Genomic DNA, 16,443 nt, shown 5'->3' with positions numbered 1-16,443 from the left:
TTCAGAACTACAAGCTGACACTAAGGCTGTCAGGACTTGAAGTTTCTCATTCACAGAGGAGTGATGCGGCCAGATGGGCAGAATCCCACAGGGCCACGATTTTTTAAAAAGTTGACAGCTAGTGGGGAGGAGAAGATCCCTTGCTAGCTGACAAAGTGGAGGATCGATGGGGATCGGGGGCCGGTGTTTTTATAATATGGTCCACCCATTTAACACGTTATGAAAGGTGAACATATCCTTTAATACTCTAGAATTAACAGTACTCTCTACTGGAAACACATAAAACACAATAATTTGGAGGGGTGTCCACAGAGTTTTGGCCATATAGTGAAGCATTTTAAAAAAGTCTTTAAAATGTAATCCTTTAAAGCAGTGATCTCCAAACTGTGGCTCGGGGGTCAGATGTGGCCCTTTGCCTGCTTTAATCCGGCCTTTAGGGCAATTTTCCTCCCACTGACACCAACATTGGGGTACAATTCCTGTTACTGACAACAACAGGGCACTATTTCTCACATTGATACCAACGATGGGGCACCAATCCTCCAACCGACATCAATGATAAGGCACTATCCTTTCCATTGACACCAATGATGGAGAACTATTCCTCCCACTAATACCGACAATTGGGCACTTTTCCTCCCCCTAATGCCAGAGATACACTGTTTACTCCTACTGTTGCCAAGACAATTTCTACTCTCAATGGCCACAGCCTGGCCCCTCTCAAGTCTAAAGGACAGTAAAATGGCTCTTTGTTTCGAAAGTTTGGAGATTCCCGCTTTAATGTGTGTGTAAAACTTAAATCTATTTCCATCATGAATCGCATCATGTCAGTATCAGCATTTCTGGTTTCAGGCTGAAAGCACTAAACCGCTGGCTCAGTATGATCGGTGGTGTTAGTCTGCTGTGCAAGCTCCTGCAGTTAGATTGAGCTATGAGGTCTGCAAAAAGTATGCACAGACCAGATAAATGGCCCAACAACCAAATTCAAGTGTTCATATCGCAAATTGATGCTGTTACTAGCAGCCTAGTGTTGTCTACCTACAAGATGTGCTGTTACTGGCAGGATCTAAAGATAAGAAACTTTGAAACAGATCCACAAACACTGAATTGCTTACAAAAATTTTAAACACCGAAGCTTGATGCCATACAAAGAAAATTGGCTTCAGGTTTAAATATGCTTCAAAAGGTCAGTCCAATGCAAATCTAGCAGGAAGGTTGTCCTGCTCAGGATCCATGAGCTATGCTAGTTTTGGGTGGACTCCATAAAGATGAATCACCCATCAATTCTCACACTGATCATTATGGTTACTATCAGCTTTATACCAAACCATGACATCATGCTTGCCCTGCTGGGTTCTCCATATCGTCTGTAAGGATTCTCAAAAAAATAGATTCCAAGGTGATATAACCAGGCGATGTCCACTCATTCAAATTTTGGTGGAGAAAGTGCTAAACACAACCAGACAAAATCACTGCCATCTAGCTTTTCCCACCTAGGTTGTAATGTTTGTGCAATTCTCTTGCATATAGTGATGGTGATATACAAATTAAACAAAAAACAAAAATACAAAAGAAACAACAGTGCGACTGACTTATGCAATTAAATACAGCCTTCTCTGACACAAAGAAAAGGAAAAATATCTATGAATCCACTTTTGCTGAAAATCTTCAGCTAGAAAAATGCTGTAGAGTGTTCTGGAAACACCCCTTTATAACACATTTTCTGGCCTCACCCATTTCAGATGCCACAAGTTGAATTCACTGTTAGATCAACCATGCATTTCATGCTAAGATCTAAGGAAAGGACCAGAATATGACCAAAACACACAAAAGAGAACAACAAGCCAAGGCTGACTGTGAAGGGATCTGATTGGGCTAATAAGCAGTGACTGAACCTTTTAACATGTAGGGTTTTAGGACATAATTTGGATTAAAGCTTAATAAACTTGATTTCTCTAATGAGATGTTCTTTCTAATCCCCAACCACCCCACTTGGTGTGTCCACATGGCATCCCTTAACACTACAGGCCAGGCTTGTTGGTATTCTGAAATAGATAACAGAAAGCTGATACCAACCGTGAACTGCAGGCTCTGTCGTTGCACTTGCGTCTACACACAGGAAGAGGAGGAGAGGGAAGAAACGGAAGGATCAGCATGCAAAAAAAAGGGAAAATGGGATAAAATAAAGGGAACAGATAATACACAAGCAATAATGAATCTCACACAGCATTAAATCAAATCAATAAGACAAGGGAGAACGTGACAGTCATACACCAAAAAGCAGCTCACACTTACCTCCAGTCCTGAAAGGGACACAACCTTCTAGGACCAAAGGAACTATAAGCAGTGTGGGCTTAAAGATATAAATATAGGGGGTTTTGGAACATAGAACAGGTGAACCTCTCTCTAAGGCAAGAACGGCCATACATCATTTCTTAAAGGGTTTCACTGGGTATAAATGGGACTTCATAATAGCAGAGATAAAATAATGTAACATGCAATTTAGGTTTTTAAAGTGTAAGTTATCTAAATAGAGTGGAGGCAGTCATTTTGTTAGTTACAAACAATATTCATTAGAGTATTGCCTATTGAGTAGTAGTGATATTGCAAACTTTACATAAATATTGAACTGAAAATTCCCAGTTTAAGTGTCAATTGACTTTCTGCTTGGGGTCCATTTATGTGATGACAGAGGTTCCTCTTCTCCTGCAGCTCCTCAGTTTGGAACACTGCCAATAAAGACATATATGGGTTGTCACAGATAAATGCTAGTTACCTGGCTATCATGTGAATGTAATGGCTTCACTTACTTGGAACAAGAATGCAGTTACTGGTAACAGAACTTCTGAGTTGTATACTTGCTCCAGGTCAGGGACTAGTAATAAGGTCTACTAAAGTATGACAGCGAATAAGCTCGCATTTTGAGAAGTCATCAGAGATACTTCTCTAATGTTTGCCACAAAAATTGGATACTGTGGCAGGTATAATATATAATGGTTATGAGAGGCACTTTACCTGAATGCCCCAGTAAAATCCCAAGAGGAGCTTGGAGAACAAGGATACCTCTGTGCTTCTACATGCAATTCTAAGCAGAAATTTACAGATGAACTGAAAATCCCTTTAAAGTGTAACTAAAGGCCAAACCTTTTTTACGGGGTTAAAAACCTTGTTTTCTGTAGTCCATATCTCTGCTGGGGAGATTTATCCTCTCTCTCTGTGCTAGTAACTCATTGTCCTCTGAACTGAAAATCTTCACATTCTGAGTGGTCATTTGAACATGAATAAAGGGTAAATCTTCCAATGGGGAAACCTGTTGTAGTGTCAACTGTCTAAGAGAGGATTTCCCCTCACTTTGGACAGACTTTCTCTTGCTTCCTGTTGGATTTACAAGGTAGAAAGTAAAGGCAAATCTCCCCAATGTGATTCAATCATTCCCTACACTACGCCCAAAAAGGTTTTGGCTTCAGATATACTTTACTACTGCAATATGGCTGCCTCTACTGGAAGCCATAATTGGCAAACAGTGGAAGATGTTCAGAAGCTCATCTACAGAGGTTTACAGAATGCTATCACACTGGTTGCCAAGAAAGCAGTGTGCTATACTCTGTTATTCATTGGAAGAAGCAGGAAAATAAAGCAACATTTAAATTTTTACTCAGCAGACAAAAAGTGTCTGACACAGCTCAGGTCTTCTTTTTCACCACTTTTAAAGAACAGGCTTGAGCCTTCCCCAAACTTGCAGTTTTACCTACTTAACCAATAAAGGTATCGCTTAATATTGCTTCCCCTTTGCCTATATTTGAAGCGATGAGTAAATTGAGTGAAAAACATTGTGCAGTGTAAGTCCACATAAAAAGAAACCAACAATATATGAATTTTATAACTGAAAATCCATTTCTACGTGGCAGTATTTATCATGAGCACATGCTTAGGTCTTCTTGCTTATTTTCAGGGTCAGAAGGACACAGACACTACAATTTAGTCTTCAAGAGCACAAACTCCAAATAGCTGGTCACATACAGAACTCCCTTTCATTAAATAAACATGCCCATATTAAATTATTGGTTTTTACAGCGACCAGCAGTAATAAACTCCCTATCCCTTGATATTCAGATACATGTATATCACTGTTTTGGATATTTGTTATTCAAATTACAACATGGTTGTAAGGAGATCTATTGCATTTCACTCAGTATGTATACAGTGGGTATAGAAAATAATCATTCCCCTTTAAAATAATCACAATTTCTTGCTTTGTAGCCTGAAATGAAGACAGAAACAGTGTTTGTTTTATCCAGCTGTATTTACTTAGTGAAACCTATAGCATTCAAGTAAAAGAGATAACACCAACATGTCAGGAAAAAAAACTAAATCAAAAACGGAGTCACTGAGTTGGAAAAAGAATCATCCCCTTGTGTTGTTATTTTGTTGAACCACCTTTTGCTTTAATTCCAGCCTTTAGTCTAGCGAGATGTCTCTACTAACTTTGCAATATTTGCCCACTGCTCTTTGTTGAACTGCTCAAGTATTATTATTATTATTATACAGTATTTATAAAAGCGCCAATAGTTCGCTTAGCGCTGTACATTACAAAGGGGGACAGAACATGTGACAGAACAATACCAATACAATGCAAAACATGAGGGGATCGAGGGCCCTGCTCTTTCGAGCTTACAATCTAGAAGGGACGGGATAGTGGTACAGGAGGAGATAGCTGTGGGGGATGGAGTGGTAGGAAGAGTGGAGGAGGTCGGCAAGTTAGCAGGGGGTGGGGTAGGCTTCCCTGAAGAGATGGGTTTTCAGGGTGTGCCTAAAGGAGAGGAGAGTAGGTGATAATCTGATGGGTTGGGGCAGGGAGTTCCAGAGGATGGGTGACACCCTGGAGAAGTCCTGGAGGCGGGCATGGGAGGAGGAGACCAGGGAACTAGAGAGAAGGAGGTCTTGTGAGGAGCGGAGTGTGCGTGCTGGGCGGTACTTGGATATTAGGTCAGTGATGTAGTTCGGGGCAGTATGGTGGACAGCTTTGTACGTCAGTGTTAGGATTTTGAATTTGATCCGTTGCGCAATCGGAAGCCAGTGGAGGGATTGGCAGAGGGGGGTGTCGGAAACGGAGCGGTTGGAAAGGTGAATGAGTCTGGCAGCCGTATTCAGGATCGACTGAAGCGGGGATAGCCAACGGCGAGGCAGGCCAGTGAGGAGGGAGTTGCAGTAGTCGAGTCGTGATATGATGAGGGAGTGGATGAGCCGTTTAGTGGTTTCTGGGGTTAGGAACGTGCGGATTTTGGCGATGTTGCGGAGGTGGAGTCTGCACGAGTTTGTTAAAGATTGGACTTGGGGCTGGAAGGATAGGTTGGAGTCCAGAATGACACCAAGTACTCTGGCCTGCAGGGCGGGTTTGATGGTGGCGTTGTTGGATGTGATGGAGAAGTCAATGGGGGTTGGTGTCTGGGCTGGGGGGAAGACAAGAAACTCGGTTTTGGAGAGGTTCAGTTTAAGGAAGTGGAGCGACATCCAGTCTGATATGTCGCTCAGTAGGTGTGTGATTCGGGCAGAGACTGAGGGGGTGAGGTGGGGAGTTGAGAGATAGATTTGTGTGTCGTCGGCATAGAGGTGGTAGTTGAAGCCGTTAGAGTGTATGAGTTGGCCAAGGGAGGAGGTGTAGATGGAGAAGAGAAGGGGCCCAAGGACAGAGCCTTGAGGGACCCCAACAGAGAGGGGGAGTGAGGGGGAGGTGGTAGCATTATAGGTAACGCTGAAGGAGCGTTGTGACAGGTAGGATGAGAGCCAGGAGAGCAGAATCTCTGAGGCCGAGGGAGTGTAGTTTTTTGAGGAGGAGGGGGTGGTTGACTGTGTCGAAGGCCGCAGAGAGGTTAAGGAGTAGGAACACTGAATAGTGGCCATTAGCTTTGGCGGTTAGAAGGTCATTGGAGAGTTTGAGTAAGGCGGTTTCGATGGAGTGTAGGGGTCGGAAGCCAGACTGTAGGGGATCGAGGAGGTGGTTGTCGTTGAGGTGAGAGCATAGGTGGGTGTAGACGAGGCGCTCGAGGAGTTTAGATTTAAATGGGAGCAGGGAGATGGGTCTGAGGTTGTTCGGGTCATTGGGGTCCAGGGAGGGCTTTTTAAGTATGGGGGTGATGTGTGCATGTTTCAGAGGGGAGGGGAAGTGCCTGAGGAGAGATTTAAGATGTGGGTGAGGGAGCGTAGGATGGAGGGGGAGGGAGCTCATAGGAGTTGTGAGGGGATAGGGTCGAGGGGGCAGGTGGTGAGGCGGGCATCAGAGAGGATCTTGGAGACTTCCTCGATGGTAGTAAGGTCAAAGGAGCGGAGTGTTGGGGGAGCTTCAGTATGAGGAATGTAGGATGGGGTGGAAGTGGAGGTCAGAGCAGTGGTGGGGCTGTGGGAGAGGGGTGATGAGGGGGTAGCTGAGTGAGGGGGAACGGGGTTGGAGGGTGTTTGAGCAGCGACAAAGTCCCTGCAGGTTATGTGGAGGGGGAGGGGGGATGAGGGGGTAGCTGTGTGAGTGGGGACGGGTCAAGAGGGCGTGTGAGTTGCGGAAATGTCCTTGCGAATTGTGTCAATCTTGTTTTTGAAGTGATTGAAGTGATTTTGAAGTGAAGCAATCTCAAGGGCGGTGAGTGAGGTGCTGGGTGAAGGTGGGGGTGGAGAGAGTAGAGAGTTGAAGGTGGAGAAGAGTCGGTGAGGATTGGAGGAGAGGGTCTTGATGAGGGTCAGGAAGTAGGCTTGTTTGGCTGCGTGGAGGGAGGAGGTGTAGGTGTGGAAGGCAGATTTGTAGCGGGTGAAGGCTTGTTGGGATTTGGTTTTGCGCCATAGTCGCTCCAGGGCACGACTGTGTTGTTTGAGGGTTTTGGTGTGATCAGTCTGCCAGGGCTGGAGCAGTCGGGGTCTCATGTTGCGTGTGGTTAAAGGCGCTAGTGAGTCAAGGGCCGTTGACAGCGCGTTGTTGTAGTCAGTTATAGCCAAGTCGGGGCAGGACAGGGGGAGGATGCTGTCATGGAGTTGATCAGCTGCAGAGTGGAGGGGGGCAGGGTTAAGGTTGCGGAGGTTACGGCTGGTAGTAGTGTGACATTTGGAGGGGTAGGCGTTGGAGGACGAGGAGATAGGGAAGGTAATCAGGTTGTGGTCAGAGAGAGGAAAGGGGGTGTTAGTGAGGTTGTGGGGAGCGCAGCGGTTGGAGAAGACAAGATCAAGAATATTACCGTTGGGAGTGGGTGGTGGATTGTATGCACTGTTCAAGTGCAAAGGAGACGGTTAAGTGGAGGAGATGGGATGTGTCCGGGTTGTCGAGGTTGACAGGGATGTTGAAATCCCCAAGGATAATGGTGGGTAGCTCAGAGGAGAGGAAGAAGGGTGGCCAGGAGGAAAGGTCATCCAGGAAGCGGGGTATGGATCCAGGAGGCCAGTATATCACAGCAATCTTCAGGGGGGTTGGGGAGAATAGTCGGACGCAGTGGGCCTCCAAGGAGGAGAAGGATAGGGAGGGGGGGGTTTGGGAGGACTCGGAAGGTGCTCTGCGGTGACAGGAGCAGACCAACCCCACCACCTTTACGACCGTTAGGCCTGGGTGAGTGGTCCAGGTGAGACCTCCGTAGGACAGTGCAGCAGGGGAGGTAGAGTCAGTGGGCTGGATCCAGGTTTCTGTGATCGCTAGGAGGTTGAGGGAGCGGGAAAGTACAGTTAAATTTGATGGTGACCATTTGTGGACTATAGTCTTCATGTCATTCCACAGATTTTCAATGGGGTTTAAGTCAGACTAGGCCATGGAAGGACATTTACCTTTTTCTCCTTCATCCACTGCGTGGGCATTTTTGAAGTGTACTTTGGGTCATTGTCATGTGGGAAGGTAAACCTTCTTCCCATTGACAACTTTCTGCAGAGGACAGCAGATTTTCCTCAAGAATTTAACAGTAATTTGCCCCATCCATTTTTTTTCTATCCTGACAAGTGCTCCAGTCCCTGCTGCAAAAACACCCCCATCTCCTAGATTGTAAGCTCGAAAGAGCAGGGCCCTCGAACCTCTCGTATATTGTTTTGTTACTGTATTGTCTCATGTACTGTCTCCCACTATACAGGTGAAACTCGAAAACTTAGAATATCGTGCAAAAGTTAATTTATTTCAGTAATGCAACTTAAAAGGTGAAACTATTATATGAGATAGACTCATTACATGCAAAGCAAGATAGTTCAAGCCGTGATTTGTCATAATTGTGATGATTATGGCTTACAGTTCATGAAAACCCCAAATCCACAATCTCAGAAAATTAGAATATTGTGAAAAGGTGCAATATTCTAGGCTCAAAGTGTCCCACTCTAATCACATTACAATCATGGGAAAGACTGCTGACCTGACAGTTGTGCAGAAAACCATCATTGACACCCTCCATAAGGAGGGAAAGCCTCAAAAGGTAATTGCAGAAGAAGTTGGATGTTCCCAATGTGCTGTATCAAAGCACATTAATAGAAAGTTGTGTGGAAGAAAAAAGTGCACAAGCAGCAGGGATGACCGCAGCCTGGAGAGGATTGTCAGGAAAAGACCATTCAAAAGTGTTGGGGACTTTCACATCAAGAGCCACCACACACAGACGGATCCTGGACATGGGCTTCAAATGTCGTATTCCTCTTGTCAAGCCGCTCATGAACAACAAACATCAGAAGCGTCTTACCTGGGCTAAAGAAAAACAGACCTGGCCTGTTGCTCAGTGGTCCAAAGTCCTCTTTCTGATGAGGGCAATTTTTGCATCTCATTTGGAAACCAAGGACCCAAAATATGGAGGAAGAATGGACAGGCACACACTGCAAGATGCTTGAAGTCCAGTGTGAAGTTTCCAAAGTCTGTGTTGATTTGGGGAGCCATGTCATCTGCTGGTGTTGGTCCACTGTGCTTCATTAAGTCCAGGGTCCACGCAACCGTCTACCAGGAGATTTTGGGGCACTTCATGCTTCCTTCCACAGACAAGCTTTATGGGGATGCTGACTTCATTTTCCTGCAAGACTTGGCACCGGCCCACACTGCCAAAAGCACCAAAACCTGGTTCAATGACCGTGGGATTACTGTGCTTGATTGGCCAGCAAACTTGCCTGACCTGAACCCCATAGACAATCTATGGGGCATTGCCAAGAGAAAGATGAGAGACATGAGACCGAACAATGCAGAAGAGCTGAAGGCCGCTATTGAAGCATCCTGGTCTTCCATAACACCTCAGCAGTGCCACAGGCTGATAGTTTCCATGCCACGCCGCATTGAGGCAGTCATTGCTGCAAAAGGGGCCCAAACCAAGTACTGAGTACATATGCATGCTTATACTTTTCAGAGGTCCGATATTGTTCTATGTACAATCCTTGTTTTATTGATTGCATGTAATATTCTGATTTTCTGAGGTTGTGGATTTGGGGTTTTCATGAGCTGTAAGCCATAATCATAACAATTATGACAAATCACAGCTTGAACTATCTTGCTTTGCATGTAATGAGTCTATCTCATATAATAGTTTCACCTTTTAAGCTGCATTACTGAAATAAATGAACTTTTGCACGATATTCTAATTTTTCGAGTTTTACCTGTATTGTACATCGCTGAGCAAACTTTTTGGCGCTATATAAACACTGTATAATAATAATAATAACAGGATATTACTACCTCCATGCTGTACTGTAGGAATGGTGTTATTTGGATAGTGAGCTGTATTGGATTTCCGCCAGACATATCGTTTAGTGTTGAGGCCAGATAAATACATTTAATCCTCATCTGACCAGAACACCTTTTTCCATGTGGCCTCAGAATCTTCAAGGTGCATTTTGGCAAAGCTCAGTTGTGACTGCATGTTGCCCTTCTTGAGGAGTGTCTTTTTTCTTGCAACCTTCCCATACAAGCAGCATTTGTGGAGAATTTGTGATATTGTTGTCACATCCACAGAATGACCACTCTGTCATATATTCCTGCAACTGCTTCTGAGTTGCTGTAGGCCTTTTGGTTGCCTCTCTGACTAGTTTCCTCCTGGCTCTTTCATGCAGTTTGGAGCGACGTCCTGATTCAGGAAGGGTCTGTGTCGTACCAAATACCTTCCACTTCTTAATAATAGACTTCACTGTGCTTCTAGGCATCCATCTCCTGACTTGTGCCTGTCCACAACTTTATCCCAAAGGTCTTTTGAGAATGCCTTGCCACCAGGGCCGGTTCTTCCACTAGGCAAACTAGGCAGCTGCCTAGGGCACACTGTCACGTAGGAGTCCCTGGGCAAAGCACAGGCCGGCACTCTCTCTGTGTGGCCTATGAACCTCTTGTATGAATTCTTTATTTCTCTGCACAGTCCTCCTCACCTTATACACAAGGAATGATGGTATCTTTACCAAAATAGTCTAGCATTGGCCCTGCTTGCCACCTATGGTTGATTGTTTGCTTTAGTTGCACTACCAGGGACTGAAATGCTTCAGGAAAGCTCTTTTCAGTCTGACCACAAAAAATGACAAAATGACCACAGCTGATCACAGTTGAAAGTCAAATGACTTTCTGAGCCATTGAGGTGGTTATTAGCTGCACCCAATTGAGTCATTTTTAGGAGGGGTGATCCTTTTTCAAACTCGATGATTCTGTTTTTTGAATATTTTTTTCTGACATGTTGGTGTTGTATCTTTCACTTGGATGTTATAAGTTACAATGGGTAAATACAGCTGGGTAAAACATAAACTGTGTCTGTCTTCATTTCAGGATGCAAAACAGCAAAATTTGATCATTTTAAAAAGGGGGGTGATTCTTTTCTATATCCACTGTATGTTTGGTAGATGGAAAAATCCACTAACAGATTTAAATTTAAAAAAAAAAAATTATACAATAACGATTGAAACTAATTTACCCAAACAAGGATTGCAGCAAAATGTAGGGTTTTTTTTTACAAGCCAAGGAGCTGTGTGCAAATAATGCATAAGCTGAGTAATGCGTAAATACCATCTTCTATTGCCATTGTTTGTGCTCTTATTTCTGGTGCTATATTAAGTATACAGTCATGTGAAAAAGTAAGTATACCCACAGAAATAGCTGACTCTTCCAATATAGTTTACGTTTTCAACATATTTAAACAGGAAACAGTGGTGGAGATTTACTAAAGCCGGAGCTTGCAAAATCTGATGCAGCTCTGCATAGAACCAATTAGCTTCCAGGTTTTATTGCCAATGCTTAATTGAACAAGCTGAAGTTAGAAGCTGATTGGCTACCATGCACAGCTGCACCAGATTCTGAGTGCTCCATTTTTAGAAAATCTCCCCCCATTCCATCTTCATTTAAACAGTGCCTACAGATAAAGATGATATAATGTACTTGAACAAATGACAAATAAAACTGCCATGGCATATTCATTCACAAACAAAACAGAAGACTTATTAAATGGAATTAGTATGCCCCTTACATTTATTATAGCTTTAAATCTATGAAGTTAAAACTAGGTTTTCCAGATTAGGTGCTAAGAACCTCCTTAGGGAGTGTGAAGGTGGAATCTCCCTTTTAGACCACTGAAGTGTAGGGTTTTCTTGATGTTTATTGACGTGTGTGGTGTTATCAGGCCAATATCATAAATGTTCTCTAAGGCCTCTAATCTTCTCTAAAGAAGATTGTGAGTCTAGCAGGAGATTTAAAAAATTATTTGCAATAAGTCATTCAACTTTTTTTGCTTTTCAAAAAGTGGCACAGATTTTAAACAAACGATAATTTGTCCAGGACTATCTGGCTCAGCATATTTAACCCAAAAGCCAACTGCTGCTAAAAGAGGTCTCCAAAGACCATAACATTCCATCAGATTGTAAGTTCTAATGAGCAGGGCCCTCTGTTTCCTCTTGTACCAAATTATATTGCAACTGTAATGTCTACCTTCATTTTGTAAAGTGCTGCGCAAACTGTTGGCGCCATATAAATCCTGTATAATAATAATCATAGGATCTGCAAGTAACTCTTGCAACAGCTATTGTCAAAGTGTCTACATTTAGAAAGACATTGCATCAATATAACCTGTATGAGAGGTATGCCAGGGAAAAGCCTTTGGTGCCCAAAAACATTAGCTCAAGACTACAGTCTGCCATAGAACATATAGCCAAAGATCAGGCCTTCTAGAACACTTGGCTGTGAACATCTGAATCGAAAATAGAGTGGGTTGGCTACTGTAACAGTGGACATGTTTGGAGCAAAGAAAAATAGCATTTCAGAAGAAGAATCTCATTTCAACTCATCTCAACAAATGGTAGTAGAAGTGTTATGGTTTTGGGTTAATTTGCTGCTTCAGAGCCTTGGTTGCAGTCATCGAGTAAACTATGAATTTGCTTGATGAGAATGTGGGACCATCTGTCCGCACGTTAAAGTTGAACTGGATATGAATCTTTTAACATGATAACCAAAAAATGGCACAAAACACAAATCCACCAAGAAATGGCTCAAAGGAAGAAATTGAGGGTTATGTACCAAGTCAATGTTGTGGTGGGATAGATGTTTGGGATTATATGTGGGATTACCCCTTTTGCAACTTTGTGTCGGCCAGAAACTGCCTCATTCAATTTAAATTGTTGCACAGAATCTACTACATGCCTGCCAGATTGGCCCGTATATATGCTTCAGACTCTGTGGAAAGCTGGCGTACATCTTCACCGGTGGATTTTGATCATATATTTTGGTGCCGTCTGTTGATACAGGACTTCTGGTGTGAGGTGATTCGATCTCTGGTCAATTTTACAACACTGCAAATCCCGCACACCGTCTTAGTTTGCCTTCTTGGATTGATGGAGGAGTTGGCACCCTTGCGTGCACAGCGTACCTTTCTATCAGTAACCCTCTTTTATGCCTGTAAGGCCATTCTGCTCCATTGGAAAAAACTTACAGCTCCCACAATTTCATTTTGGAAGTCCCTGATTAATAAGATGTTGCCACTGTATAAAGCAACCTATTGGAGCAGGGGCAGCCCTAAAAAGTTTGAAAAGGTCTGGCATTGCTGAGTTCCTGCCTCCTCTACTCTTACGGAAAATTCTCTCAGGGGTTTAAGGAAGTCTTCCAGGTATAATATTTCATTCTCCATATGTGGAACAGAATAGATCATTTACCTTGATTGTCTCATATTCACACCTGCATTTAGGTGTGGTTTACACTATCTGAGATATTACTGCTTCAATATCAATGTTACCAACGTATCAGAGACAGATGGGCACTATAACAAAATGCTTACAACAGGTAGTTTTTGCTAAAAGGGGTCAATAACAGCTCCTGGGGCCAAAGAGACTTAATTTTCCCTCAGTACACCAATACATTTAATAATATTTTGTGAAGTAAATTATTGAAAAGGCACATTTTCCTTGTGTTTTTATTCAAGTACATAATCTTATTGCATAGTCAGTGTTTGAATGAAGAGCTAATGTTTGGCTGTTTCAATTATATAGATATTAAGGTCCAAGGAGTGTACTACTTATTCACATTACTGTACATGAGAGGATATTCTGACACACACCTAAGAGAATTGTGGGAAGAAATTGTGTTGGGGTGTTGAATTCAATATATTGTGAAGGAAAAAGATGGATAGGCTTTGAAGCTCCTTATGCAAAATATTCCTGCGCGTCAGGTATAATCAGAAAACTGGATAAAAACTGAGCTGAAAAAAAAAAATGGACATGGTGCTTTACTGTTACCTTTCCATCAAACATTGCCCATTGATGCAAAAGTGCAATATATATAAAATTCAACACTAACCATATTCCCCCCAGTATCTGTTCCCTAAAAGGAGATACTAATCCTGGCATATCATGTGCATCTAAACACCTACAACTGGAGTTTAATACAGAACTCATTCTTTTAAATATTGGCTGTAGAGGCCAAGTTCACCTTTCCAAAAAAACTCCCCCAAAAAACACAACAGGAACAAGCACCTTCCTGTGTTCACCAAACGATGCATGCACGGTGTGCACTCCCTCCTCCTGTCGCTGCAGCACTGAGCTCAGCCACTATTGCAACGGGAGAAGGGAGAGCATAGTGCACTGAATATGTGAACAAGGAACAAGATTCATACCTGTTATGCTGTCCAAATCCGCCCCCTTTGCTCCTTCAACCGCAAGTTGGGCTCTCTTTTATAGGAGGGGAGTTACTGGCCAGATCATAAGAGGAATACAATGGGGGGGACCCTCCAAAATGAAAACTAATGTAAACTACATCTAATGATTGGTAAGCTGCAATATAGTATATTTTTGGTTTGGGATTTAATATCACTTTCATAGTCATAATGTCCTGGCTTCTATGTCAGGACAGGGCAGATCAGTCAGGATGGCTGCTTCTGGCCAGGCCAGCTCCATTTTGCTAAGCTGGACAATTTTTTTTTTTACGCTAATCAGCTGCAATTTTTTTTCTTTGGTGAGCTTAGGTTTTAGGCATATAGCTACTGCTTAAAGGACTTGTCCACCCAAAATTAACATTTTGAATCTGAGTATAAGTCCCCTATATCCTCTGGAAGTTCAGATAGTAAGATCTCTATACTATGCCCAGCAGTCATGACCATCACAAAAACATTTGATCTAGAGATATCGGCAGTGGAACCCCCAAGAGGTATTCAAAGACAAGGACTAACATTAAATGGACATTTTTAAATTTAGACAATACTATCTATTAAAATGAATGAACTAGTTACCTATAGTACTTAAAACTACTCTTTCCATTAAGGCAATTTCTGACCCAGAGAATGATAAAATGTAATAATTTGCCTATGAAATAGAAGTACTCAATTTGAATGCTTCCATTAATAACTCAGTAAGCTATGGCCATTAGACGACTGATTTAAATATAGCAATAGTGCTACATTTGTATTTTTTTCACTCTATGCAGCATTATAAGTGGCACATACCTGTTATTGCAATCATAATTTTCCTCAGACAGGCATTTATTTGTGCCCATTTCCATAGCAGGTGGCTGAAACAAAAAAAGAGCAGGGTGCAGCATTTCCCACACTGCCAGGAACTCTTTATTTTCCAAGGCACATTGTGCCCTCAGCAAAATAACCATATTCACAAACATGGCATGTCAGTCTGAGATTACAAAGAAAATTGACATTTTCATTTTTATGTCAAAAACAAGGAGCAAAATAATATTTTTGATGCATTATGAATCAGCATGTAGTATATTATGGACTTGTACTGAAGAGCAGGGAGAAGATTTATATATAGTAGATTTTTGAAAGACAGGGATACTTTGTCGTTGCATTTATAATAACATTACATGTCTTATTTATCAAAGTGTCCATATTACATTTTCTGCGACAGGTTTATGGTAATTTCTATAAAGTGAACCAGTGTTCTGTGCAGCAGCAGAGTCAATAACTTCCTGTTCAGATGGAAGCAATAACGACCTGGCACCATGTAATTAAATTAGGTTAACATTAGATATTTGGCTCCAATCTGGTTTCATGATGTATGGGAAAAATAGTTTAGGAGTTAAGAAAAATGTCAAAAGATAACAGGTCAACATATTTTGGAAACTACAAAGTACCCATTCACCAGTGTTCAAAAATGCTGTTCAGGAAAAAAATGGCAGAGTTGAATAAATTAGGGAACTCTAGCTAAACCACAACCAGATGCTAAAGACTGGGCACTAGTAAGGAGCCATACTACTTGGCTTATCTTGGATTTTGATTTTTAAATAACATTTTCTGGACTTCAAATCCACTGGTATGGCACTTCAAATTTTCTACATGTTCCGGATTTTAGCTTGACTGTAAGGCCTCTTCGTGTTTGAGAGTCACATAGCCACTCTACAATATAGAACTTCATTCTGCACATGGCAGTTACATTGGCAGTTCAGCTGAAAGAGGTATGAGGCTGATCCTCAAAAGGATGTCCTTACTAGCTTTTATAAAAACAGGATTTCACGACCCTTCTCCTAGGAGGAGGGTGACATGAAGACACACTGGGCTTCAATGAAGTACAAGGCAGAGAGAAGAAAAATGTATATATATTTATCTGTTATGCCTAATGACTGTAAAATTATGTTAGAGTATATCAAAACACAAAAACAAAGCTGTAATATAATGGAGCTCTTAGGTCCATATATGTGGTGGCTGCCATTAAATATCTATTTACAGGCAAATACATTTTCTGCAAATACGAAAAAAAGAAAAAGAAAAAGATGATCCTGGTGACTTGTGATTTGAATGAAAATATCAGTTGTCCAAATCTAGAGCGCAACCTAGGGTACACTCTATAAAACTGAAGAGCTTACTGGGGGGACTGCCCAGGGGTCCATTCAGCTGGTATTTGTCGGAGAGGCAATTGTACACACGGGATGAATGTCTGCCGGTTTCCATGGAGCCAGTCGATACAGACGAATATTCAGCCCATGTGCAGTGGCTTAACAATGCTGTTCCTCCATAGATACAGTACAGTCAGTGAGCATTGTCACCCATGGACAGAAGTGTGTTA

The 16,443-nt window shown here is 42.4% G+C and overlaps 1 protein-coding gene across 7 annotated transcripts in view; it reads right to left on the bottom strand.

Annotated features, from left to right (window-relative positions):
* The window catches only part of CADM1 (cell adhesion molecule 1), a 535,014-nt gene that overhangs the window by 77,114 nt on the left and 441,457 nt on the right, over positions 1–16,443 (bottom strand). For 5 of the 7 annotated variants that reach the window (XM_089670164.1, XM_089670158.1, XM_089670162.1 and 2 more), the window contains one exon: positions 2,077–2,109. The exons of the other annotated variants lie outside the window; for them this stretch is intronic. In XM_089670164.1, the coding sequence (XP_089526290.1) occupies positions 2,077–2,109 (33 nt within the window). The remainder of the gene's footprint in view (positions 1–2,076; positions 2,110–16,443) is intronic. 7 annotated transcript variants of the gene reach the window in all.

This window comes from Staurois parvus, unplaced genomic scaffold (assembly GCF_062004578.1).
Source record: "Staurois parvus isolate SC_StPar_1 unplaced genomic scaffold, SC_StPar_1.0 ptg000087l, whole genome shotgun sequence".
Lineage (NCBI taxonomy): Eukaryota > Metazoa > Chordata > Amphibia > Anura > Ranidae > Staurois > Staurois parvus.
Note: the sequence above shows the minus strand (reverse complement) of the source record. Positions and strands in the feature narration are given on the sequence as shown.